Source organism: Catharus ustulatus, chromosome 1, assembly GCF_009819885.2.
Source record: "Catharus ustulatus isolate bCatUst1 chromosome 1, bCatUst1.pri.v2, whole genome shotgun sequence".
Classification (NCBI taxonomy): domain Eukaryota; kingdom Metazoa; phylum Chordata; class Aves; order Passeriformes; family Turdidae; genus Catharus; species Catharus ustulatus.
In genome coordinates, this window is record NC_046221.1 from 116,810,161 (window position 1) to 116,836,593 (window position 26,433).

The window sequence follows — 26,433 nt, forward strand, 5'->3', positions numbered from 1 at the left end:
CCCGCCCGCCCGCCCGCCGCTTTGTTGCCGGCGGTCGGGGCCACTGCGAGGCGGGACGGGAGGGGGAGAGACACAGCGGGAGCGTATGAGCGAGTCTGGGGAAAGAGTGTGCGAGGGGCTCCGAGTGCGAGAGAGAACGAGGGAGAGGGAGCCGGGGCGTGTGTGCGAGGGAGCGGGAAGCAGCGCGGGAGTGCCCGTGCGGGAGCGTCGGGAGAGTGCGGGTGCGTGAGCCGGGCTCTGGTCCGGGCAGCCCGCGGCTCTGCCGCCCGTCCACGCCTGCCTGGAGAGGAGAAACACCTACGTCCCTTCCGCGGTGTGTGCGTGAGGAAATGCCTCTATTCCTTTCTTTCTGCATGTGTGTGTGTGTAAATACTCAGGGATCGTGTCTATCTCTGCGAAGTTCGTGCATCAGCTATCCCGAGAAAATTCCTCCTTTTACTAGAGAAAAGTGAAATAGCTGGGATTTGCCTTTCCATCCCTTTAGTGGGGACAGGACAGGGCGAGGGGCGTTAGAGACAACTCTGACCTGGGATTTCACTTCACCCTCTCTACTTCCACCACGGAGCTGGGCAATGTCCAGGGCAATGTAACCCGCTTCTGGAAAGGCTCCGTGGCTCTGGAGACCCGGTCCATTCCCACTTCATTAAGAAACTGTCTCCCTTACCCTACCGTATCTGTTCTCATGATTCTGTATTACTGTTCGCTAAGTGTAACAGAGTACATTGTTTATGTTGTTTTCCCGTTTCGGAGTACGTCTTGGTTCTCCCTGTTCGAGGAATTTTACAACAAATAGTTACGCACGGTACAGCACGTATGGTTGTACACGTCCGTATGCGTGTCTTCTGCAAAGTTGGGTCTGGTTCAGCTCCAGCCGAGTGCGTAGAAAGATGACAAAGCTGGAAGGATAGGCTGCTGGCTACGTTGCTTTTTTGTATCTACACGAACTTTATTTTTGATACATCTCCGATACGGACTGAATTGTTCAAGTAACATGCCATTGCTAGTGTTGCATGTGTTTCTGGTAGTGGGTAATGCTGTCTATTACTATTATTTGTTCAGTGTATTTGTGAAGCGCTTTCCTTGTAAAAACGTTTTCACCTCATTATATTAATTCCTAGATAGGAAGTTCAGCCTCTCTCCTACGTAAATAATTATAAAGTATTAGACAGACACTACCTATAGATGTCTCTGTGAGCTGTATCGAGGTACTCTCGTAGGCTTGGGCAGTGCTAAATTCTGATGTGGCTCATCATACATCCCCCAACATTTTGTAATAATGCAGCATTAGTGAAGACGTTCTGATATGGTGTCGCTACTGTACTCTCTGATTTCTCGTTATTGTAACAGAAGTTTTACTGCAGTAAATTACTCGCTCACCTTTGCCAAAGTAGTTTTGGCAGCAGATGTTGCTACGGTACTTGTTTCTCCGTGCTCTGAGCTGACGAACATGCATTCTAAAGTCTATAAAATACATCAAATTGCTATCCTAGCTTTACTCTTTCAAGCTGCTGCTGCAGTTGCCGTTGTAAGCTGTATTTTGTTTGACAAATGTGCATGAAGGAATTTATTGTGTATCGAGTAAAATCACTGTTCCCATGTGGTCTAATACATGGAAAAGTTTAAAGCCTCTGGAGAACAAAGGCTGAGCCACTGCTGTGGAGAGGGGCTAAGAGTCTTATTTTAATGATGAAATATGAAATTGCTTCATATTTCCCCCCCAAAGAGTAATGATTTGCTAAAATCAAGTAGCATGTAAGATGATACACTGCTGTATATAAATGGTGGCGATACACAAGGTCCACAGTGTGGTTTTTGTCTAGCCTCCTGGGGTTACCAAGTTCTGCAGAGCTTGTCCCAAGTCTGTTATGTGAATGTCATGTGCTGCAGCTCAGGCCACTACAGTCTTGCATTGGTCTTTGCTACTTGTATATAGTCACATATGTTTGCAAATCACAATGGAAGATTGAAGCCCAAATTGCTGCTCCTTACAGTGTTTTATGTTAGGACCCTGATGGTTCATTATGACTTTGTTTTCTTGGACTACATCAATAATGTATTACTGCAAGGTTTGATTAAATCAATTTCTTTCCACAGACAAGTAAACAATGAAGTGATTGATACCTACTCACAAAAAAAGACTCATGACTTACCTAGATCAATATGTTGTAAAATTGTGTATTGGTGAATTATTTTTAGGAAAAAGAGGGTGAATTAATGCACAGAGCAACTGTATAGATATTTATGTTGTAGATTTTCTGTAAAAGCCCTTACATTGCAACAATATTAGGCTTTCAAAGTGAAGCGCTAAAAAGTATTAAAGGATAACATTGCTGGCATTGCTTTATCACTCTGTTGTTCATGTCCATATATTACAATGTACACTTTAATTATGTACTTGCGTGCCAGTTTCTCAACTATTGTAAGTTCACTCATTAGAGCTGCAGAAATGTAATTATGTTTTCTTTGTTTATTGTGAGGTGCCCTACTTATTTTTTTTTGTACACCTTTCAAACAGTGCTGAAGCAAATTTTTATTTAATGTTTCAATTTTACGTATACAGCTATTATTAGCAGCACCCAGTAGCTTCCCAAATGCAAATGTTTCTATACTTGCAACATGCCTATGAGGTTAAGTATTTTGACCTCTGCTTTACCCATGCAGAGTTGAGACATGGAAAGATTAAGTACCTTACTCAAAGCTGTTCAGGAAATCTGTGGGAGAGGTAGTTATGATAGCAACAGTGTCTCTGTAGTAGTTCTGTTTCACAGTCGTAAAATCATCTTCCTTTCTGTGGCTACGCTTTTGCCTCATTCATTCTCTGTTACTACTTCTCTCACAGTAATTATGACAGAAATTGATATGGTCATGTCTCTGTATTCAATCTATATTGAAACTCATAATGTACCATATAATAGTTATGGATAAAAAGCACAAAAACTGGACTTGAGCCTGGAATTGTTTCACAGCTCTCTGTTTCCCATATTCACAATGAAAAAAGCAGAAGTACTTCAGAAAAAAATGTATTACATGGCAGTCTTAAAACACATTGTAATGTGTAAGTGCTGAGACTCCAGACTAACTGTTTGCGTTGTATTTACTCATTTTCAGTATTTGATTAAGGGGTCTTTGAAAACCTCCCGCAATGCAGTGTTTTTTCAAGCTGTTCTCTTAATTTTTAAAACACAAACAGGAAAGGTCTCCCATTATATTAATCTCTTACTGTAAATACCACGTATGTGATACAGGCAATAAAGCTGGAGCCACTGGCATGCCCTCTATCAGAACTTGTGTTTTATGGAAGAAGTCTCCTGCAGAGACTCGACTCTTTCTGTCTGTGACACACTGCTTTTTTCCTCATGCAAGTCTGCTTATCTTAGGGCAAGGCATAGCCCAGCTTACAAGCATTCCTGAGAAATGAACGCATGTGCAGGATCAATGGAATGGTGGCATACCACTAACAGTTCATGTTACAGAGCCCATTTTGTAGAACACACATTTTTATGGACAAAATTGCAACTTGTCTTTACAACCTGCCAAAGGGCATGTCTTTTATGTAGACCTGATATGTCAACTCGCTTTGTACTTTGCAGCAGACTACAGCAGTGCTTATGTATGACCTGGACATTATCTCCATGCCAGTTTTCTGCTTTTTGTGTCTGATAGACTAAAACAGAACACTTAAAAGAATGAGAACAAAAGAAAACCTTTCAAGGAGGGAGGAGAAACGTCTCTTTCCTTTGTCTCTTAGTTGATCCTCATTTGATGTAGCCTTATTGTTGTTTTCTGATCATACATGGAACTCATTAAAATTGTATAGAAAGGTTAAACACTTGAGTAGTTAAAGCAATTTGTAGTGATTCCTTTCAGCTGAAAAATCTTCTATCTGTTTAGCTTCACAAGGACTCTCAAGCTATTGCTGGAAGTCCTGAAATAGTGAATTCTACCTCTTAAAAAATTAATGTCATAAAATTCTGCATAAAAACTATTGAAATGAAAAATGCTGAGAACAAAACATGCCCAAGGATACTCTGCCACATAAGAACTGATGACAATTTTAAGTAGGCAGCAGTGATCCAACTTTTATCATTTGACTTCTAGACATGATCTGTTGTTATTTGTAGAACTTTGAACCAAGGGCCTGAACAGAATGCATGGAGACTGGTCACTTTGGGAATGCAGAGCTCAGACACATAGACCATCTGCCTATGAAGGGTGATAGTTTATGGTAACATTTTAAAAATACTTTTCTTATTAAGAGCTTGCGCTTATTATTGTCCTTTCCTGTAAGTGGTATTTTGAAATTTAGTTAAGTCTCTGCCACAAGCTGACAATAAACCAGAAGAAAATCCCAAGAATGAGAACAGTAGTCCTTGTTTGGTTATTTGTGTGCTAGATCGTCCCTCTGGGATTTTTGCTCTTTCTTCTCCAAAGTTTGTTCTGAAAGAAAGGTCTTCTTGTGTTACTGAAGACTTAAGTGCTTTACAGTTCTATGGAAAGTCCTTGTGGTTCAGGTGACATGTGCATACTGGGTGAGTAATATTCATATCTTAATTCATGTGTTTCTTGCAATAGTCTCCCTGACAGGATCCAGCTCTTAACTAAGAGCTGTTTGTTTCCTCTTGTAAACTTTGTGAAAATTATGCTAATTAATTAGGGAAACTGATGCTGGGAAAAAACCATGACAACCAACCATTGGAATTCTTAGCTTGCATGCTACTGTTTAATGTGACTGGCTGTCCAAAAGTCGATTGTTACTTCATCTGGTGTGTTGACATAGTGTAGTTGAAACGGATCATGTTGTGATATGGAAATATTTTTGTATTGCTTCTTCATATTTGAAGACCACAAATGAAACAGAGAAGTAGAAGAGTAACTTCTGCATAACCATTGATGATAATCCCTTTGAATTTAATGTTAAGTCTCTGATTTTGTTACTATAAATAACATTTAAAAGCATTGTGCTAAAGGAGCTTCGTGTGTCTTTAAAATGGAAAATTTGACATAACTTTGTTTTATGGTATTAAGGATCTCTTTGTTGTTGACTTAACAGAGACCTGCTATTATTTCCATATTTGTTCTGAGTTAATTCTTTTTCAGACATGCAGAAACATTGTGGCTTGGGAAGTTTTGATGGCCTTTCCCTTTGATCCACAATCAATGCTGCTTTGAAGAGCTATATTTTCATTTGGTTGGCTCTAGGGCTTCCTCCAGTCTGTTTTATTCAAAGTAATTTTTGCAGTTGTTAGACAAGGTTGAACCTGCACTTATTTTTTTCCTACCTTCTGTGGTTTTTGTTGTCAATATTTTATTTTGTTAGTGTACAATGCTGTTAGTAAGTGTGGGTTTAGTATTTTTTATTTAAAAAAATAAATAAAAACCCTTACAAACAATGTTATCTATTTCAGCTCACCTTTTTGCATTTTTCTAGAGTAGATTGACAGAAAAGAGATTTTAACTCTTTGTCTTGAGACAGCCCTTTAACCCTTGGCATCACAGACCTTTAGATACGCAAAAACCTCACTAAGGAATCAGACCTGTTCTCAGTAATGTCACATTATTTCTGGCAAAGCAGGGTAACATAGGAGAAAACCCTAAAAGGAACCTAAATATGAGCATTCCTCAATATTGTGAAGGCATTCTCAGTGTCCTAAGGTATGATTAATGATCCCTGTTACACTGAATATTTCCAGTGTTTTCTGGCTTACTCTGTAGAAAAGCCAGTATTTTCCTGACATACTGGATTTTCTGTTGAAATAACTATTCTGTTTTTTCTTCCAAGAGTAGATTTGGTCAGTTACATGTGCAACCACAATGAAATAGTTTCCACTAAACACACTGAAGACCCTACAACTCTTCACAGCTAGGTAGCTTTGGATTTGCTAGCCCAGTTCACCAATTCTCTGTATCCAAACCATGGCATTGAATCATCTTAGTCTGGAGCAGGTAGCATGCTATTCTCAAGGTGAAATGCCAAACTTACTGTACTTCCTGCTGGAACTTCTTTTGTTCTTTATACGTAATCAGCAAATTACAATCACATGGAGAAACATGTGCTAAACTTGACCGCTTGACTTTGGAGTAATAGTTTGTCTTTTGTTGGGTTTCTTTTTAGCATTGTAAGCTTCAAAATATTTTCTGTTTTCTTGGGTGTGATGATGATGGTCTTGGCATTCCCTATTAATAGCAATAACTTAATAGAGGCCTCCTTTTTTGCTATCAAGACTTGGGACAAGATGAGATTAGTGGAAATTATTTAATTATCTTTCCATGGGTTCCAGATGACACTGAGCAAATCCTTCTGAGGAGCCTGTAGACTGAATAAACCAAATGTCTTAGCCTTCACTCTGGGTCAGCATCCGATGCAAAGGCAGAACAATAAGCGGCACATCCTGGTACAGCCCATTTGCTCATCCCATGAGTTCAGGTAGCAAATCCTTGTGCTGCTCAAGCACAACAGATTGGTCATAAGTGGTCCATTTAATCACCTACCAGCTTTGAATGACACCGTTCCCAAAGAACCCCAGATAGTTGACATACTGGCCCTCTGAGGCTGCTCTCTTTTTGAGAAGTCCTGCTAGATAGCTTTCTGTTGCTGGAATTCCTATCTTGGGAGGAGATGTACTTGCTGGGAATGTAAAATGGTAGAGAAGTGCCTACTGATTACCTGCAGCTAATCTTGGTTTGAAAGCATGACCTACAACTTTCTGAATGGTGATAGGGCTCTAGCACAGACATCATATGAGTGTCAGGAGATAGGCAAGCCATCTGGAAGTACATGCTGTCTTCCTGGAGCTTCTTTGATATCAGGGCACTGATTGTGGTTAGGGGTGGCACTTAGTGTTGAAGGGGTCTAGAGGAGCTCCATTAACTTTAGTTTAAGCAAGGTCTGGTGTTTCTGACGTTAGAATAGGAATGTCTGGGTGATTTGATGTTTTCATCCTTGGACTTGAGTTCAGCTGTCTATAACTTCTTGAGCTCAGCAGGACAAAATCTGTGGACCCTGGCATGTGACTTTCCTCAATATTGGAGGACCTTTTACTGGAGTTTTTTAACACTTGGGATCCAACTTTTGCATTGCAGTTTATGACTGATGTGACGACTTGTACCTCAGGTGCCTGAGATTTGCTTGGTAGTGTAGCATCAAGTTTTGTTTCTGTCTGTCAGCATTTGCCAGGATCAGCGACCACAGTTCAGTTTGTTGCTCTTGAATCATCAGATTCATGAGAGGATTGGGCTGTTGTTCTGTGTAGAAGATATTCCAGGTCATATCCTAAATTATTGTCCATGGTTTTGGATCATCGCAAAACAATATTTTAGAAGGTACATATTACATGCTGAAACTTGTCCTCCTATATGCATAGATTGGTCTAGACAAGCCTGTGATGAGAATCTCCTCACTGCTTGTAGTAGGTCAGCTCTAGAGATCACTATCCTATGGGTGACAGTTACATCCTATAGAACATAGTCTTACTTATAGAAGTTTAGGAAATGTTGTTATCTATAACTTCAGAAGTGTTGCTTGAAAGACAAGATCCTGAGCTACTTGGTTATTTGCTTAGGAAAACTCAAGGTTATTTTCTTTCTTTCTTGTGATTTTGCTTAGATCTTATAGACAGAATCTGGAATTTAATGAATCAATCTGGGTTTATAATAGTTTTATCCTAGTTAGTTTCCTGTGTAACTTGACATCTAGAGTGGGAAGAGAGCCTTAGCTGAAGTGTATATCAAACATTTGAAGGTCAAAGTTTGATTCCATTTCAGCTGACTCTTAGCAGCCTGAAGAACCTGCCTAACTGTGTAGTGGTTCACATGTTTGGTGAGATGCCTTGTGGAATGTTTAGAATCTAGTAAATCACAGTCAAATTTATGTCCCATATGGTTTGTTCCTACTTTTGTGACTTGAACCTTCTTTTTGTAAAAGATGACTTTATCACTATCGTTGTATTTTTCATTAAGTGACACCATCTGGTATCTGGTTTGATTATTTCTTTTTCTGTCCCATGAATTGATATTGAATGTCTGTTGCTACCTATTTTTAGATAAATGTTAAATCTTTTTATACCACAAAATTCCCAGTTATTCATCACCTGCTGGCATTGCTGTATCAGCAAAGCATGTGACATTCCATGTCATTATGCCTGCCTGCCAATATTACCTAGCAAGGGTAATGAGAAAAAATAGACCCTTATTGTCCATATCCTTGCTGTCATTTTTATGGACCAAGATTCTGGCAGCTATCTCAAAATCATTAGATTCTCTGATCATACTAGCTTCTTTAATTTCATTTGGCATTTCTGTCATTTAGAAATTCCAGACTGGTAAAACCAATGAGAACCTGTTTGGAAGCTGGTGTTTAAATTGAGAAAAGCATCTTATTTAGAGCATTACTTTGATAGGAGGTGGAGTTGGAAAGGGCCTCAAGGTCACCTTGTCTATTTACACCTGAAAAGAAGTCATACAACCCAAGATAGTTTCAGTTTTGTGAAGTCAATAAAATTACTAGCTTTTATTATCGATAGGAACTATGAGTTGTCTGGCCTTTGCCAGAATCTGCTCTTTTAATGAAAATTAACATTCTGCTTTAAAAAATGGAAGAACAAAGAAAATAAATTTATTAGGAAAACTTGATGATGCATGATTTAGAATTTAGTTGCATTTTTCTGACAGTGACTACAGAAAACATCAATTTTCTATTGCAGATTGAGAATTCTGTATCCAGATAATGGTTCTCATTCATGTTCTCAACTTTTTTTGAGGCATTTTGGGCTTGGTTTCTTGATTTACTTATTTATTTATTTATTTATTTTAAATTTTATGCAGCAATGCTGCAGCAGCAGGTTTGTACATAAAGCAGTAGTGCTTAATGCATTCTAATCTATTCCATGATTTGTTTCATTCATAACACCGATTTTTTGAGACGTTTTGCAACTTCATGTCTTCTGTTTTAAAAATTAAAATGTAGAATAATGTAGTAAGGCTCATTGTCTAGGTGGGAAATAAGCTCAGAATTCACTGTAGAAGAAATCTTCAAATGGTGTACTATTAATGTGATGTTAATATTTTGTTGTTACTGGTTTCAGGATGACCCATGGCTCCAGAGGTATGTACCTTCCTGAAAATGCCCTCCTGGGCAACATCAAAGTCCTTTTTACTAGATATCCCAGGAAGAAATATTTGGTGACAGGGAAGAATCAGGACTAAATGTTTTGATGTGGTCCCTTGAATTCCTGACTTGCAGTCCTAATCATATATATACATATACAGAAATTTCACGACCATAAGGCGCACCGGACTATAAGGCACACCTCCGGGAGTCAGCAAATTTCGCAACTTTGTACTTTATATAAGGCGCACCGGACTATAAGGTGCACTTTTTTTCTTGCAGCGAGGATCCGCCTCCGGCACCCCCAGCGCGGTTGCTGGCTGAGGCCCCGCCTCTACCCTGTTGCCGTGGCCCTGCGGGTCCCTGGGCCCACCTGTACCCAGCAGCCGTGGCACCGCGGGGCACTCCCTGCTCACAGCCCAGCACAACCCCGCTGCCGCTCCCCTCTCACAGCCCGGCACAGCCGCAGGGCCACTCCCCCTCGCAGCTCGCACTTCCGGGGTGGCAAATTTCCAAACTTTGTACATTATATAAGGCACACCAGACTATAAGGCGCACTTCCGGATTTGGGCCAAAATTTTAGTCAAAAGGGTGCACCTTATAGTCGTGAAATTACTGTGTATATATATATATAAAATATATAAATAGATTTTCAGCTATTGGGTTGCAGACCTGTGCTGTGGAACTGACTGAGAGAATCACAGAAATGAGACTTCATGCCTGGGACATTTGATCTGCCCTTAATGAGCCTCAGCATCCTTTGTGTAGACAATTATCAATAGCAAGAAATGGATGCTGCTCGCAGCTCTTGGGTTGGTCCAGTTTTGTGGTTGTTTCATCTTGCAGTCAGATTCTTCATGCTAAAATCCTATTCCTCCAGTCAATGTTCAGGGATCAGCTGACTCGGTGCCAACTTCCCCTGTTGCTTCTGGAATGAGAGCTACCCATTTGAATGGAACGTCAGGGATAACCAATCCTTTTTCTATAGACAAGGGACATCAGCCCAAGACAAAGACTGTTGCTGAAATCTGTGGTTTTTAGAGCATGGGATTGGCTCTCAAGGAGCAAACATTGAAGGAAAATGGAATTACTGCTTAGAGCCATCTTGAATGCTGCAGTTGTTTCATGAGAAAGGATCTTTCCTGCTCTTTGCCATAAGTGTTCCAATGACTGAATGAGTGAGCCCCACTTAAGCGGTTGCGATGTTAAAACATGCTCTGGCTTGGATTTCTAGAAGCACTTTAAAAGTAGGGAGCTGTGGCTGCGCAAGGTAGACTTGGAGATTTTTATCAGTCTGTCTGTGCAAGTTAGTGCATGCCTTAGATACGTGTATCAGTGACGATTGTTGCATTTACTAAGTACCTCTGCAGGAGCTTCTCAGTACCTGTGCCACAGATCAGCCCCTAGCTGTAAATGTCTGAAGTTCACTGCAGCCACTGGGGGTTGTTGATTTAGCCTCCTGTCCCAGCCACATCCACACTTGAGGAGGAGGTTTCAGATCTCTGATATGGCTGTCTGGGGAGTTTTCCAGTGAATGGGAGTATAAATATGAGAGAAGTGTGAACAAAAAGTTCCATGACTGACTGAAGGATGCAGGACACGGCGCAAGAAAGGAACAATAATGTGAGAGAGCAGAGGGGAAGGCCTTGAGAATAGAGTGTCTGAGCAGCGATTTTAGCTATTGTGTTTCATGGACTCCAGAAAGGTAGTCTTTCAGGTGGTCTGTGAACTACACAGTGAAAAATTCAATAGGAGATGGGGAACTATAAAAAATATTGGAGTAATGGAGTCAAAACAGTTGATCAAAAACATTTTGTACAGAATTTGAAAGTTAGACCAGAAAAGCATTCTTACTGATTTTTTTAATCTCATTGATAAAATGAACCAACCAAAAAACAATCAAAGATACCTTAATAAAAATCAATAAAATAGTAATAAAAATAATTTTTTTCTTCAGGTTTTTTATTTTTTGGGGTTTTTTTTTTTGTTGTTTTGTTGTTGTTGTTTGGGGTTTTGTTGGTTGTTGTTTTTTGTTTGTTTGGAGTTTTTTTGTAGATTAATATTTCATTAAATGATTGTTATTTTGCATAATGGAACATTTCTGTCTCCAGCAATTTCTAGGGTTTGCTACTTTGCTTAGAAATAGACTGTTTGACACACTGTCAAACCTTTCTAATCATACAAGAACAGGTTGCCTGGAGAAGTGGTGAATGCCCGATCCCTGGAAGTATTCAGTGCCAGGTTGGATGGGACTTTGAACAATGTGGTGTAGTGAAAGGTGTCCCTGTCCAAGGCAGGTGCACTGAAACCAGATGATCTCTAAAATCCTTGCCAACCCAACAATTCTATAGTTCTGTAATTCTCAGAATCTGTACACTTCCATTAAATAAAAAAAAACCAACATGAAAATAATGTCTCTGTCATTGTTAGTCAATTTTAACTGTCCTTGATGAGGACAGACTCAGTTTCATACTGTAATTTTCTTGTGCTAGTTCATTTTATTAGTGTCTGAGCTGTAGGAAAATGTTTCAAGCTATTTAAAGTAATGTTAAATAGAGTGAAATAATGCTCCTGTCTTCATTTTGAGCCAGATCCACAAAAGTGGCAGCTTGGATAAGTGAGGCTGGTGTATATGTGTGGTGGTTGGAAAATCCTTCTGAAAGAGCTAAAAACAAAATAAAAGGTTTAAGAAAATTTAAAAAACACTACACCTGTTCACTGTTATCTGCATTGTTGGAGCTGTTATGGCAAGAAGCTTTATGTGTGAGTTTAAGTGTTGTTAAATGTTGAAGTTAATTTTGTAGAAAGATATGTGTGTGGAGAAGAGGAAGGGGATCTGGGAAAAGCATTCAGAGAATTAATGTTCTGAAATAATTAATGTTCTGGGGAAAAAAAGAGGTTTTAAATGCTCCATACATACATGATAATAATTATGAAGCTTACTACTTTTAGCACTTGCATACATTTTCTCGGATTAGTAGGAGAGAATGAAACTGGGTTTATGTCTCTTGGCGTGTCATGTCACCACAAAAAAAGTGTGTGCCTGGGTGATACCGATGTAATCCTGGGTAGAAAAACAATAGTACTGCATTGGGGAGCAGTGGAGAAAATGGAGGTGTTCTTGTACCAATGAGAAATAGAATAGCAAAAGTAGTGAAGGAAATAAAAAAAATAAATCTGACTGACAATGAAAAAAATGAGAAAAAAGCCCCACTCAATTCAGTAAAAAGTCACACATAATTTGTTTATTTATTAATTTTGCTACCATTTCACTTAATTATATCGTCAGCTGAAGTCCCTAAACTTTGATCTTTAAAACTGGATTTTTTCTCGGATTTTAAATGAAGTATTTCTGTGAAACACTGAGATAAAAAACAAAGAAGTCTGCCTTCTCTCCTTTATAAAATATAGAGTCTTTGTCTTGGAAATAAACTGCTATATTTACAGGATGTTACATTCAGTTTAATTTTAGAACAAGTTGTACTATGGTCTATCTTGACTAAAGGAGTGTTGTTGAAATTACAAGTAATGCCCTTGAAATAATTGAAAAAGAAAACCAATTTGTCATCTGAAATATTTTCTCATTCAGTAAGATCTCCTATCAGAATTTTCAGAATTGGTTTGAAGTTATCTTGCCCATATTATTACTAGAGCAACAACAATTTAACAAAAATCTAGATTCTCCCATTGGAGAGGTTCTCCTAGAATCTCCCACTGGAAACTCCAGGTCCGAGACCATTTTGGGCACAGCGACCACAATATGATGGAGTTTTCAGTTCTCAGCAAAGAAAGGAGGGAGTTCACCAAAACGTATCTTGGACTTTTGGAGGACAAACTTCAGCCTGTCCAGGACAGTGGTTCAGAGATCATCTTGGGAAACAGCCTGAAAAAGAAAGGGGTCCAGGAAAGCTGGACATACTTTTAAGAAGGAAATCTTCTAGGCACAGGAGCAGGCTATCCCAGGTGCTGGAAGATGAGCCACCAGGGAAGAAGAGTGGCCTGGCTGAATAGGGAGCTTTTGCTGGAACTTCAGGAGAGAAAAAAAGAGTTTATGACCTTGGGAAATAGGAGCAGACAACTCAAGAAGGGTACAAGGATGTCATTAGGTCTTGTAGAGAGAAAACTGGATGGGTGAAAGCTCAGCTAGAGCTCCTGGTGGTCACCGCTGTGAAAGATAATGCAAAGTGTTTTTATAAATACAACAACAACGAGAGGGCCAAGGAAAATCTCCATTCTTTATTGGATACAGAGGGGAATGTTGTAGCCAAGGATGAGGAAAGGCTGAGGTACCTGATGCCTTCTTTGCTCAGTCTTCAGCAGAAAGACTCAACATCCTCAAGGCAGCCTGCTGGGTTGGTGGGCAGGGACAGGGAGCAGAACAGACCCCTGTGATCCAGGAGGGAGCAGAACAGACCCCTGTGACCCAGGAGGGAGCAGAACAGACCCCTGTGACCCAGGAGGGAGCAGAACAGACCCCTGTGACCCAGGAGGGAGCAGAACACACCCCTGTGATCCAGGAGGGAGCAGAACAGACCCCTGTGATCCAGGAGGGAGCAGTCAGTCCCTGCTGTGCCACTGACACCCACTAGGCTGTGGGGCAGGTGGGATCCTCACCAGGGTACTGAGGGAGCTGGCAGGAGAGCCAGGCCACTCTCCAGCATTTGTCACCAGTCCTGGTTAACCAGGGGGGACCCAGAGAGCTGGAGGCTGGCCAGGGGGATGCCCACCTGCAAGAAGGGTTGGAAGGAGGATCTGGGGAACTACAGGCCTGTCAGCCTGACCTCAGTGTCTGGGAAGGTTATGGAACAGATCATCTTCTGTCATTGGAACAGATCATCTTCTGTCATTATGCAGCACATGTAGGACAGCCAGGGGATCAGAGCAGTTTAATATCTTTATAAATTATTTGGACAGGGGGATTGAGTGCTCCCTCAGTGAGTTTGCAGATGACACCGAGCTGGGTGGGAGTGTTGATGTGCTGGAGAGCAGGGAGGCTCTGCAGAGGGATCTGGACAGGCTGGATCAGTGGGCTGAGGCCAATGGTGTGAGGTTCAACAAGGCCAGGTGCTGGGTCTGCACTTTGGTCTCAACAACCCAGGCTGGAGTGTGTCCAGAGAAGGGAAACAGAGCTGGGGAAGGGTTTGGAGCACAAACGTGATGAGGAGCAGCCAAGGGAGTTGGGGGTGTTTATCCTGGAGAAAAGGAGGCTCAGGTGAGACCTCACCACCCTCTACAACCACCTGAAAGGAGGCTGTAGCCTGGTGGGGGATGGTCTCCCAGGAAACCAGCAACAGGACAAGAGGAAGTGTCCTTATGCTGCATCAGGGGAGGTTCAGGTTGGACAATGGGAAGAAATTTTTCAGTGAAATGTGTTTAAGCATTGGAATGAACTGCCCAGGAAAGTGAAGGAGTCACCATCCCTGGAAGTGTTAAAAAAAATCCTGAATGTGGCACTCGGTGCTGTGGTCTAGTTGACAAGGTGGTGTTTGGTCAAAGGTTGTACTCTATGGTCGTGGAGGTCTTTTCCAACCTCAGTGATTCTGTAATTCTGATTCTTTCAAAGGTAGAGCATAAAGTCAGTAGTTACACCAGAAACTCAAGCTGAGGCACTGTAATTTTTCCCTACAGCTAAAATAGATTATTCTTCCATGCAACTAAAATATATTATTGTCAACTTCTAAAACGTTAAATATAAATTTATATGCCTAAACCCCATAGACATTGAATTTATTTGCCAGTAGCATTTCTTAGAGCTGGCAATTTTTAGTCCTACATTTGCTGAGGAGATATGACTTTGGGAAAACTCAGATCTTCCTGTTGTTTCTCATAGAAAAAGCAAAGAACCCATGACAGAATATACTGTATAACAGCCATGTTTTACTCCCTCTTTGTTTGCTTTTGTTGGGTTACAATTACCATCCTGTAAGGTGACAGTTCCTCTGTTCAGTGCATAGTGAGGGATCTTAGGATAAGAAATGTGCAATGATGTTAGGGACCCCTGAATATAGAAGCTTGTCTTGAACAAAAAGGCCAGTTTTATGAAGTCTCTGCATTTATACTCCCTTTTTAAATCCTCTGTAATTCCCCTCTGATGACCAATTACTTTGCTGTGATTCTGGTGGTGGTAGTTGCACGATGTGTGTGGCAGATGGCTGATGGCCATTTCACACTGTAACCTGGTCAGTCCAGTCCAGCTTGACTTGGAGGGGTCAGCCAGTCTTGTAGCTTGAAATAATTCCTTTAGGCAGAGTCAGGAGTTTGGAACCTTCACAACAATTGCAAATTATACCGAACAGTTTCAGGTTGTACCCCCACAGGGAAAGACATGTTCTCTATTTTGTTTCGAGATCTGATTGCAAACTGTTGGTTTAACAATCAGCATTTTGTCTCTTCATGAACTCCAGCCTTGAATTCACTGTTCACTTTTCTCCTTTATAGACTGAAGGTCCTATTGAATTTGTTCACCTGTGCCAAGTGATTGCTTCTATTGGTTTTAATCTCTAAGGAAAATCAGCATCCAGCTGGTAGACAGTTGTACTGATGAGGACCCATTGATTTTTCTCTCCTATCCACTTACCATCAATAAGAAATGTCCTTAGCTTTCACAATACTTTTTCCCTGCCATAATGTTGCCCTGTCGCCTGACTGTCAAGACTGGTCTCAGTTGCTGTTCACGTTGAATGTGGATGTGATTAACAGCCTGATAAAAATGTTTAAGTCAATATTTGAGAAGCCTAGATATAGATAACACTTTATCATGAGAGCTTTTTAATAATGTGTTCTGTTTGATGTACACCAATGGTAAGGAATTGCTGTTTTTTAAAAAAACCCTTTTTTATCAAGGGATTTTTTGATTAAGCAGTATTCAGAAAAGGAGATTTAAGAAAATGTAGAATGTTCATGTTCTGGTATGGAAGAAAAATAATTCTTTCCTTTTTAACAGAACTTTTGCTTATCATGTTGGTGATTTTTTGGTTTGGTTTGTTTCGTTATTCTTTTTTTCACTACAGTATTATTTGAAGTATTTTCAAGCAGGCAGCATGTAAACAAAACATTCTATTTACATTTCTCCAAATTGGCAAGCTTTTGAAAAATTACTACCTTCAGTTTGGGATGGTCAGATTATTTTACAAGGTCCCTGGGAAGAGGTGAGCACATAACTTCTCAAATCTTGAGGAAAGCTGTTTATACATCTTATCAAACTTAGATACAGAGCCATTATATACTCTTACTAATCTGCCTGTGTTATGACAAAAGTTTCTTGGTAATAGTTGTTAAATAGTATAATTTTTAAACCTTTAAACAGATACTACCAAAAATTGATATAAACTAGCAGTATGGACTTCAATTTTACAATAAATAATGTGTTTAAGAGGATAAGTGTGGGTGGACTTAGGTGGTGAGCTGGGGGAAGGGACTGTGTAGAAACACTGCTGAGAAGGACTGAACAAATAAATGACACAAAGTGGATGTGAGTTAGTGAGCTGCAAAATATTCTCCTATTTTTGAAAATCTTAGATGACTAATTGTCAACCGTGCCATATGTAAGTAATGTGGGCTTCCAAACTTGTGGCAATTAAAACTGCTTAGCATCCCACTCCAGCTCTGTATTATACTCTGTGTACAAGTCAGTACTGAAGACTAATCTCTTATGACATTAATCGTCTCATGAGGAGAGACAGAATAAATCATGGTAGCCCTTCCTCTCTTCACTCATGAAGATAAATGCCATAACACGATGGCTGATCTTCGTTATGACACTAACCATTATATATTTAACAGAGATAGCAAAATCTCACTGACAGCTAACAAAAGAATTCTCTCTTTATACATTCTTTGAGAAGGCAGTATTTCTTTAGTTCAAAACATGACTTATCATATCTATTCTCAGAGCAATTTAAGCAGTAGATCTGGATTGTGCCAGTGAACTGTACTCTGTACATAATGATGTCATGATTCAGACTAATAAAACCTGATTTGAAATAATTGTGAAGGCTTTGGAAGGAAAAAAAAGATGCATAACATGCAAGGACTCTTATCTCTGCTCTTTTCTATTGTCTGTCTGGACAAGAAGGAATACTCTCCTGTTTAAAACAAACAACACTTCTCCCTCGTCCCCAAAACCAAGCCATTGGTTTTGGATGAAAATTTTTCATTTTGTGGAAATTTTAGTTTGTTGTTTTCATTTTGAGGAAATTTTGGTTTTCCATTTTCCCTCAATACTCAGAACAGGTGGACTCGGGGAACTTAAAGAATTGAAAGTGGGTTTCTGTTGTGTCTGTGATTGCAAGAGACTTCTATTTTGTTTTAGCTTTATCTTTTGCTATACGTCTCTCAGGAATTTAATTCTGTGTTTTTCATGCATTAGACACACTGTAGTCTTTGTTTCTGGGATACATTTATTAAGTAGGATTCTTAGATATGTTCTGAATGTCCATTTACTTGTTGTTTTGAAAGATGTATCATCCTGTGAGTGAGGCACAGTCCAGACACATGAGTAGTGAAATTTATGGACTTCCCTTCTGAGGTTAAGAGGATCAGTGTGACTTATCCTGGTTGTTCACTAAAACATCAAAATATGCTATAAATTTCATGAGCTAGTTTCTTGCCATCTATCCCACACAATTAAAATGGAAGTATAATTTTTATGGTTTTATGTTTGCTGTCATTAGACATTCTATAAACATAAATATATTCACAGTGGATCAGTGGAATCAATGTCAGTTGCAGCATTAAACTTCTCCTTTTAGTGAGTCAATTTTACCAGGATGAAATGCTTAAAATGGCCAAAACTAATATGTTAGAATATTTATGTAGAATGCATAATTTAAAATATTTTATTTGTTTTCTATTTCCTCTTCTAGTTTTCTTCTGTTTTCTTTTTTGCCTTCTAGAAATCTTAGGTCTGTATCTTTAGGACACTGTCTAACAAGATAAGCTCTGATAGTAAAGCAATGGCAAGAAAATCAGCACAACTGTCACCTCCTGTTAAATTTGGTACATTCAGAGAGCAGCCAGTAGGAATTTTATTTCTCACATTAAAAGTAACCCTTACACATTACGCTTGCCTGAGGAAAATAAAGCGATGAAAGCTTCTGAAACCAGATATATTCATTGTCTCTGTTGATTTTTCTGTAAAGTTTTGCTCTTTGTAATTATTTTTTATCCTACTATGTGGAAACATAAGTTATGCAGCAAACCTTTCAGTGCCTTATTTAAAAAAAAAAAAAGTATCATCTTCCAATAGAGAAAGCATACGTGGAAACAAATATGTTTAAGGTTTGGTGTTTCTTAGTTTTTAGGGGGAATTTTGTTCCTTTAGTAGTGATGAATGTATTCAGACTGGTAGTAGTTCTTTCCTCTGTTATCTGTAATGTAAAGGAAGCTGACAGGGCACTGGTATCCATTCAGCTCCATTGGTTCCAGTCACCTAAGCAAGGTCTCTCTTTGTTTTGTACCAAGTAGGTGCCAAAGGAGAATTTTTATCCCTGCCACAATTAGAGGCATTTCAGGAAAATGGCTTGTGTGGTCACTAAATGAGTACAGATTTCAGTAATGCTTTTGTATGGCAGAGCTTTTTTTTTATTCCTTGTCTCTTCTCTGAAAAATACTTACAAATAATGATTTGTAGTTTTAAAAGCTTTGACCCAAGTTTTCCTGCTGGTTCAGCACTGGTGAAACTTCTACTCTAAACTAAGTAAGCAGGAGAATGTGGTTTGCAAGCCAGAGGAGGTCTACATCACAATTTGTCCTGTCAGCACCTAAGAACTGCCAGCAGTGTGCTGCCAGCAAGGTACCAGTGCTGATTACCTACACAGCACTTGTGTGGAGGTTTTCAGGAGCCCATGGCATGAGCTGCATCTGTATGAATGCACTCATGTTGGAGGGAGTAGAGAACATAGGAATATCCTGTAGGCTTGTACTGTGGTAAGGATTAGGGAAGAAAGATATTTGGATAGGGATGTGAGAAGGTGGGAGATATACAAGCTAGGGTTATTGCAACACCTCAGAAGATGAGAGTATCAGTTTGAGAGTAGGGAAAGGCTGGGCACAGTGAGAGGCAATGGAGTATTGCAATAGGAAGCAAAGAGAGCCGTGGCTTGCATGGCTAAACAGAACTGGCACTGAACTATCAGAACTGAGCAGTTATTCTGGAAATCTGGATGCTCTATTGCTTGAACTGAAATCATTGTTAGTGATCCTGTTGCTAATAGTGGAACCCATACTGGGATAGCAATTTTGACACCATACTCATTAGGGTATCTTTGATCCTGATCTTAGAAATCTGATAGGATTCTGTGTACTCACTAGGTTCATCCTGCTTCAGTCACAGAGATGTTTATGGATCTGTCCTGACAGAGCATATAAGGGAAAGTTCCTTGTTGCTTGGACAGGCTGATTGTGTTAGTAAAGAGAGAAATATAAAAAGGTTTCCAATTTTTTTTGCAGTGTGGCAGACCAGATCAATAAGTTATTATAATAAAAGTCAGTCGTTCAGAGCTAAAAACTTTACCCTACATTTTCTGTTGTGATGTATGAGACCGCTAGCAGGATGTCACTGCTGTTAGATAGAGCTTGTGCCTATTAAAGCAATAGCCCAACTGTATGTTAATTTTAACTGAATTGTAATCCAATTTCTTTTGAATTCAAAATGTCAAGAGTACAGTTTATCTGGAATTTCCAAAGCTGCCTTTATATCCATTTGAAATATGACATTAAAAATAAATTTTGGAAAGAACAATAAAAGTTTCAGACATCTTAGAACAGGCCTCAAATGATCTGGTTAAAACAATGGCATAAGCAAAGAAACTATTCAGCTTCTTTCTTGCTCTTTTCTTTCATTCAGTATTTTAGGAGATGATGATAATGCCTTATGTGTCTGGCAGGTTAACAAAGCTGGATGATTTCAGACCAACTTGCAAAATCTATAGTGGAAATTCTCTTGCAGGAAACACTTGCCCAGTTGTTCCCTACAGTTCATGCTGAAGGAACAGTGAAAAGTTTTTCACTGAAAGAGAGCTGGGGAAAATTGCTTTATGAGTGTGCTTTAAACCATTTGAGTTCTATTGGTAAGCAGCATTACCTCTAAACCTAAAAAAAAAAGTGTGGACTAGCAAGTATGGACCAAACTGATGTTAAAACTTAATGTATTTCATCATATTATGGTATTTTTTATGTGTTCATTTTTTATTCATGTGACGTCTTTGTCCCTTTCCTTGCTTGGTATTTCTTTTCTTGCTTATCTGTAGTGTCAAGAGGATTACAAAGACAAATTCGTAGCGTGGAGCATACTGAGAGTGACACGTCTTGTGGAATGCACCTTTTTCTGCTTAGATCTTATTATTTCCTTATTGCAGTTTCAGCTGCTCAAAGACAAAAGTCCTACCAGGAGAATTATTATTCCTGTTTCAAGTTCTTTTAATATTTTAGTACCTGGAAACCACTCTTTACCTTTCTCTTGATCACTATCAGCAAAAGTTCTGTGAATACCTATTTGAGAACTTGCATTATAATAGGTCATAGTACACCTACCCTTATATTCATCCCTCTTTTTCATATCTCATGTACCTCTCCTTGCTGTTTTTGTCTCTTCGTTCGTCTCTATGCACTTCCTTTCTTCTTCCCCCTCCTGTACCCTCCCTTCTCTCTGAACCATTTACCCATCTTTCTTCACACAAAGGGCTTTGAACTTTTACCAAGCTGCTGATAATTCCCCAATGACTGAAGCTGTTAATCAAAAATGAACACAAAAGATTTGAGTGGGGCATTTCCCACAATAGAAGTCAGTCCTCCTGTTAACCTCACATAAGCAACTGTAGAAGACAATGCTGGATTTTTTCCAGGATACTGTTATTTCTTGTACCCTGTTTGATACTTCATCTTTCAATTCCTTAATTTAGTAATGGGTGGCTAGAAAATAATTTATATTTTCTGCTTAGGAGAAAGAAAGTTTTTGGGGGGTTTTGTTTGGTGGTTGTGATTGCTTGTTTGTTTGGTTGGGTTTATTTTGTTCTTTTATTCACCCTGCTGTCTTTGGGCAGTGAAGATTGTCCATTGTGTAGTTCAGCCTGACTTGTCTTTTAGCTGATGAGTAGGAGCACTGGGAATAATTGTACTGTTCCTCTTTCTCCTCCTCCTCAGTTTTTTAAAATAATGTTCTAAGGAGAATTACTTCAATTTCTAACTAGGGGCTCAGCCTATTATGATAAAATGATTTTTTTTGGCTACCTGACCTTCAAATCCCTGCCAACAACATCCAGAAGTGGAAAAAGCCCTGGTTGGTTTTAGACTGTTTGGTCACACAATCAGCCGCATCAAGCCCACTAGGCTGATCTGTCTGCTGCTTTTACACCACAGTGCAGTATCAGAACACACTTGGTTCTTGTTTAGATGAATTATTTTCTGTCAGTGTGATAACTGATAGCTGCAGGCAAAGCTTCCCACTTTCTGCAGGAATGTTTATGGGTGGCAAGAGGGTCAACTCTCTTCCTTGTCTTTCTTCACTTTGTCCCTCTGCTGTGTTCTCTTCAGGGTCTAAAATGCAAATGATTGAGCAGATGTGATTCAGGTAGTCACAAGCATCTGTAGATATAAATTTAACTAATAATTCCATCAATTACAGAGAAGTCCTCCTCTGATTTTATAGGCAAGCTGAGCATTCAGGATTTCTCTCTTATGCAAAGCTGAAAATCTTGACGATGTGCTAGAGTCTTCCTACTAACAGTTCACTGGAAAGTGTTTTTCCCTGGTGTGGCATATTTTTTGAGTAGTTGTCAACACACAGATGATGATAGATGCCATGGTGAGAAAAGGAATTTGTATTTCTTCATGTCCCAAATAAATGACATGACTTTTCCTATGAAATTGGGAATGCATGTGTTTGTGGCATCTGTGTGATTATTTAATATCTCTGAAGTTGTGAGTTGATACCTGTAGGTGACACGAATACTACAATTTTTCAGGCTGCTACTGTTTGTTGGGAGGTTGGATTTCCACTGTGCTTGTATGATCTGAGCCTTCTTTTCCTTGAGCTGTTAACCAGGGCTTGAACGAACACCAAGAATGTGTTCTGTGCAGTGACTACTTCTGTTCTCTTTCTGATTGTCCTGATGGGTTTCACATTATTTGTCCCAGTTATTTAGCGGCTGCCTCTTTTTAAAGCTATGGTTGAATGGCAGGAATAAATAGAGCATATCTGATCCTCTTTGATAGAGGTTGCAGTCAGTGCAAACCATTCTTCTGCCATTGTCCTTCTTAACAAAATATATTGAAACAGTCGTGTTCTTCACGACAGTACTTTGGTGTGCTTTAATTTCAGCATTATTAGTCACTGCCCATACATGATACAAGTGTTGGTGGATGGAGTGGGAGGAAGAAGAAAGATATTTAAAACAAATTAAGGCTTCCTCCCCTGATGTGCATTACTATGTCTGACCAAGAAGCCTATGACTTAACTATTCCTTTTGCATTTTAGTATGTTGTTTGCCTTACGGCACAGTTAGTTATTCAGTTTGAATTTCTAATATTATTTTTAATGCAAAAGGAATTGCAGACTGTTAGCAGTGTTAGTGGTGAGATACAGAGGCAAGAGACACTTGTGTAATTAATAGTTCAATATATTCATTAGCTCACAGAATCTTAAATAATACTGTGATGCTGTTTTCCATAACTGAGGGAAGAAAATTATATTACCATTGAAAGGTTTTTACAAGTAATTATTTTTATTTTCTTATTGTAATAAATGGTTAGGCTAAAACTGGGGGTGGGGAAGGAACAATGATGAGGATGGACAGCATGGTGGGAGGGGCAGAAAAAGTCCATCCTTACTAAGGTTCTTACTAATTAATCATTGTTATGATAAGAAAACTTAATCATGTACATAATAACAGGATTTTCAACTTAAGCAGTGTTTAAATTGGAGAATTTATGCTTTTCAGTTAGGGTATGAACAGTTCTTTAAATAACAGGATTTAAAGGGTTAGATGAACAGAACTAAATTTGTGGGGTATATGTAGTGCAGCCCACACTACATGTCCAGTGTAATGCAAATCCACACAATGGGCAATTATTTACTGCAGCACTTTCAACCCTGTCTAACAGTCTGCATTTCAATTTGTCATTATACCCTGAATGTGTTCACTTCATACTGTGGTATTTGAAATCTGCCCTGTGGGTTTCATTGAACTTTCTGTAGTGGTGTTATGCATCCTACTTGTTGGTTTCATTGTTGTATGGTGAAGATGATCTTCATATCCGTACATCTGGCCATTGTTTCCACAGCCAGTTCAGTGCAGCTTCCTCAACACAAACTGCTCTCTCTTCTCCCATTGTCCAGGACAGGGTGACTTCTGATGTTTGCTTAGCTTTATTGTTTCTTTCCCATTATTGTCAAAATCTCACGGTAATACATGGCACTTTTACTGACTTTATAGAGTAGGATGTGATGTCGTAGAGGAGGGGACAGGGCTACCCAAATTTTCTCAATTGCAGGGAGGAGCTGCCCAGGTGTGCTGAGGGGCCTGTACTCAGGAAGAGAAACAGGGAATCCTCCACAGTGAGTAACCCCACTTTCAAGTGCGCACAGTTTCCTTCATAGCCGTGTCCAGTACAGTGTAGTACCCTCTCCTGTCCTTGCCAGTTTGCCCTCTGGAACGTTTCCAGTTTGGTTCTTTTCCCCTTTATTTTGGTGTATTCTCATTTCACCTTGTACTTTGTCTTCTTTCTGAAGGTTAAAGTTTCCATTTTTGTCTCTTCACACCATTAATCTTTTCTCATCCTAGTCTTAATCTTTATACGCATTGTCATTTTTCCAATGTGTCATTGTTGTTCTGTCACTAATTTATCATATCATTTTTCCTCCTTTGTGTGCAATGGCCCTTTTCCCAGCCCTGTGCAGTTTCTTCGGTCCTTACTCATTGCTATGCTTTTACTCTTTCCAACTTTCTCTTCTTTCTCCTTTCAAATCACCTTTTGGTTTTCCTTTCCTGATGGGTCCCTTTTGAATCTTGCCTATTGATGTACATAAGACAAGCTCAGTTCAGCTCCCTGACCTTTCTAGTGCAACTTTCACCTATACCTTTTACTTTGTGGAACTGAAAGATAAAAGATACAAAGCACATCTGTAACAAAGACTTGAAGGATTTGGTAAACTGTGTTTTGGCTGTGAAAGGGAACAGAAAGGAAATCAGAGCAGTAAAATGGCAGAAAAGGGCTGAGCTGGTCAAGCTGTAGGGAGTAGGCAGTCTTTGGCTTTAGGTGAGCTGCTGAATTACAGCCCTGGCCAGCACCCTTCACAGTTGGACTTGAGTGATATGATGTGGTGGTGTCTCTAGTTCCTAGTGGGCAGGTATCCACATAGTAGTAGCTGCTTTCACAATTGCCATTATTTGGTAACTACTACAGAGAAGCTCAGGAATTAGACCAAACTGATTTCATAGTTACAGAGGGTAGAAATGCAAGTTCTGGCTGAGATATGTTGGCAAGGTGCTCTGGGAAGCTTGATTGCTGTGGCCTGTTCTGCACCTTTTACTGCTGATTGAAGGGTTTCATTTTCCAGGGCTATCAGTCTGGCATTTTAAATGAGCAAAAGAGTAGCTGTTTGTTGAACAGCATAAAACTGATGGGGACAAAAATGAAGTGGAAAATCAGAAAAAAATCTTACAAGATGGCTCTATCTGTAAAGAGGACTGAGTTACTTTGGGCTCAATTGGAAAAGGCAAAGGAGTGGAAAACTGAGCTGAACTGGAAAAATATGCTGTACTCTGTCATGTAGTATCTTGTGTGCTGTGACTGTTCTGACTGCTTCATTTTTCATTGTTTTTAGAATAAAAAGGCATTTTAAAATTGAAACCCCACTGTGTCAATTCTTATAGTAGCTCCTGGTCTACAATAGAAGGTTTTAGCCAATTTTTTTTTCTGAGGTCATGGTAAAGTTAAGTGTAGAGTAGTCAAATGACCTCAAAGAATTCTAAAGTAGTAAAAATCAAAGAAAGTGCTAGTGGGTTTGTTTGTTTTTTTTTTTTATTTCCCTTTGGCTCTTGTGTTTTATGTATTTCCCCTCACGCCTGAAAGAAAATCTGTTACTGTGTCATAAAACCATTGCATATTCCAACTCTTTTATTTGTAACCTGGTAAGAGTTTTCCCAAGCAGATGTAGCAGATGATGTACAAAAGCAGCAAGTAAATCTTTTTCTTGCTGCAGTTTCCTGGGTTGTATCTGGCCTTCCAACAGACAGAGGACTCCAGTCTCAACACTGTCATTCCCTGCCTTTTACAAATGACTGCATAAAAAATGCATGATTCACAGGACAGCTATGTCTTGTCACTTACATTTATTATTTCTTTTTAGGCATTGGAAAAGTATCCCAATTCACCAATGACTGCAAAACAAATACTGGAAGTCATTCAGAAAGAAGGGTTAAAAGAAACAAGGTCAGTGTTTATATGTTCTGTATTTCTTCTATCTCTGTGAAAATGGTCTAGGAATGGTGTACAATCTTTACAAAATTCAAGTGCTGGCTTAATTGATTTCCAGTGTCAAAGTGGGAAATACAACTGATGGGTTTTGATTGTTAGTTCAAGGCTTTTAAAAGGGCTAGTGACTGTCTTGACTTTGTATCTTACCAAAGGAGTCTGTGGGCCAGCTCCTGTCTAAAGACAGTGGCCTGTCTTTAGAAAGACAGTGTCATTTGCTCAGACAACCCAGCACTGTCTCATTTTTGCTTAAGGACTGGAGCTCATCAGCTGAGTTACCTCTGCCACTGTGTGCACAGAGAAAGTGCAAGATGAAGCTTTGTGCGCTTCTCACTTGGGTTCGTGGTCTGGCACTTAAATCACTGTCAGGACTTGCTGGTGTTGCCTGTGGTACAAGACATTGTGCTGATAAAGAGCTGGGAATGGAAGGAGAGGGAGATTTGGACACTGGGAGCTCCCAGTGTCTGTGTTTGCAGAGCACGGATGCAATAACTGATATGGCAACTCAACTTGCTTGATAACAGGATACTTTGGGTGTAGATTCAAGTGATAATAATTACCCTTTTAGAGGATAGATGTGTTATCCAGAGATTGTGGAAATCAATCAGTTGTCTTCCATTGCTGCCTGGCTCAGATGTACATGCAGCATTTTTTTCTCAAAGGTGACTGTGTACTTGCTAGGTCCTCTAGTGACCTTCCAGTGGAAACTTGGGCAGGAAATGAAAATAAGGAAAAACTACTTGACTGTGGGAGTCTCCTACAAGATGTAATTGCCTCTTCTTCAAATATTATAGTAAAATTTCCTAGTTTAATAAATTAATACTTGTTGCTGTCTCAAAGCACAGGGAGACGTGCTT

The 26,433-nt window shown here is 39.5% G+C and overlaps 1 protein-coding gene across 4 annotated transcripts in view; it reads left to right on the forward strand.

Annotated features, from left to right (window-relative positions):
• Positions 1 to 26,433, forward strand: part of ASXL3 (ASXL transcriptional regulator 3) — a 130,401-nt gene that overhangs the window by 166 nt on the left and 103,802 nt on the right. Inside the window, exons 1-4 of one of the 4 annotated variants that reach the window (XM_033057945.2) lie at positions 107 to 313; positions 23,594 to 23,657; positions 25,452 to 25,534; positions 25,878 to 25,880. In XM_033057945.2, coding sequence (XP_032913836.1) covers positions 25,479 to 25,534; positions 25,878 to 25,880 — 59 coding nt within the window. In that variant the 5' untranslated portion in view covers positions 107 to 313; positions 23,594 to 23,657; positions 25,452 to 25,478. Of the gene's footprint in view, positions 1 to 106; positions 314 to 4,176; positions 4,226 to 23,593; positions 23,658 to 25,451; positions 25,535 to 25,877; positions 25,881 to 26,433 lie in introns of those variants that run through there. The other 3 variants (XM_033057916.2, XM_033057936.2, XM_033057926.2) reach the window with 3 other exon arrangements.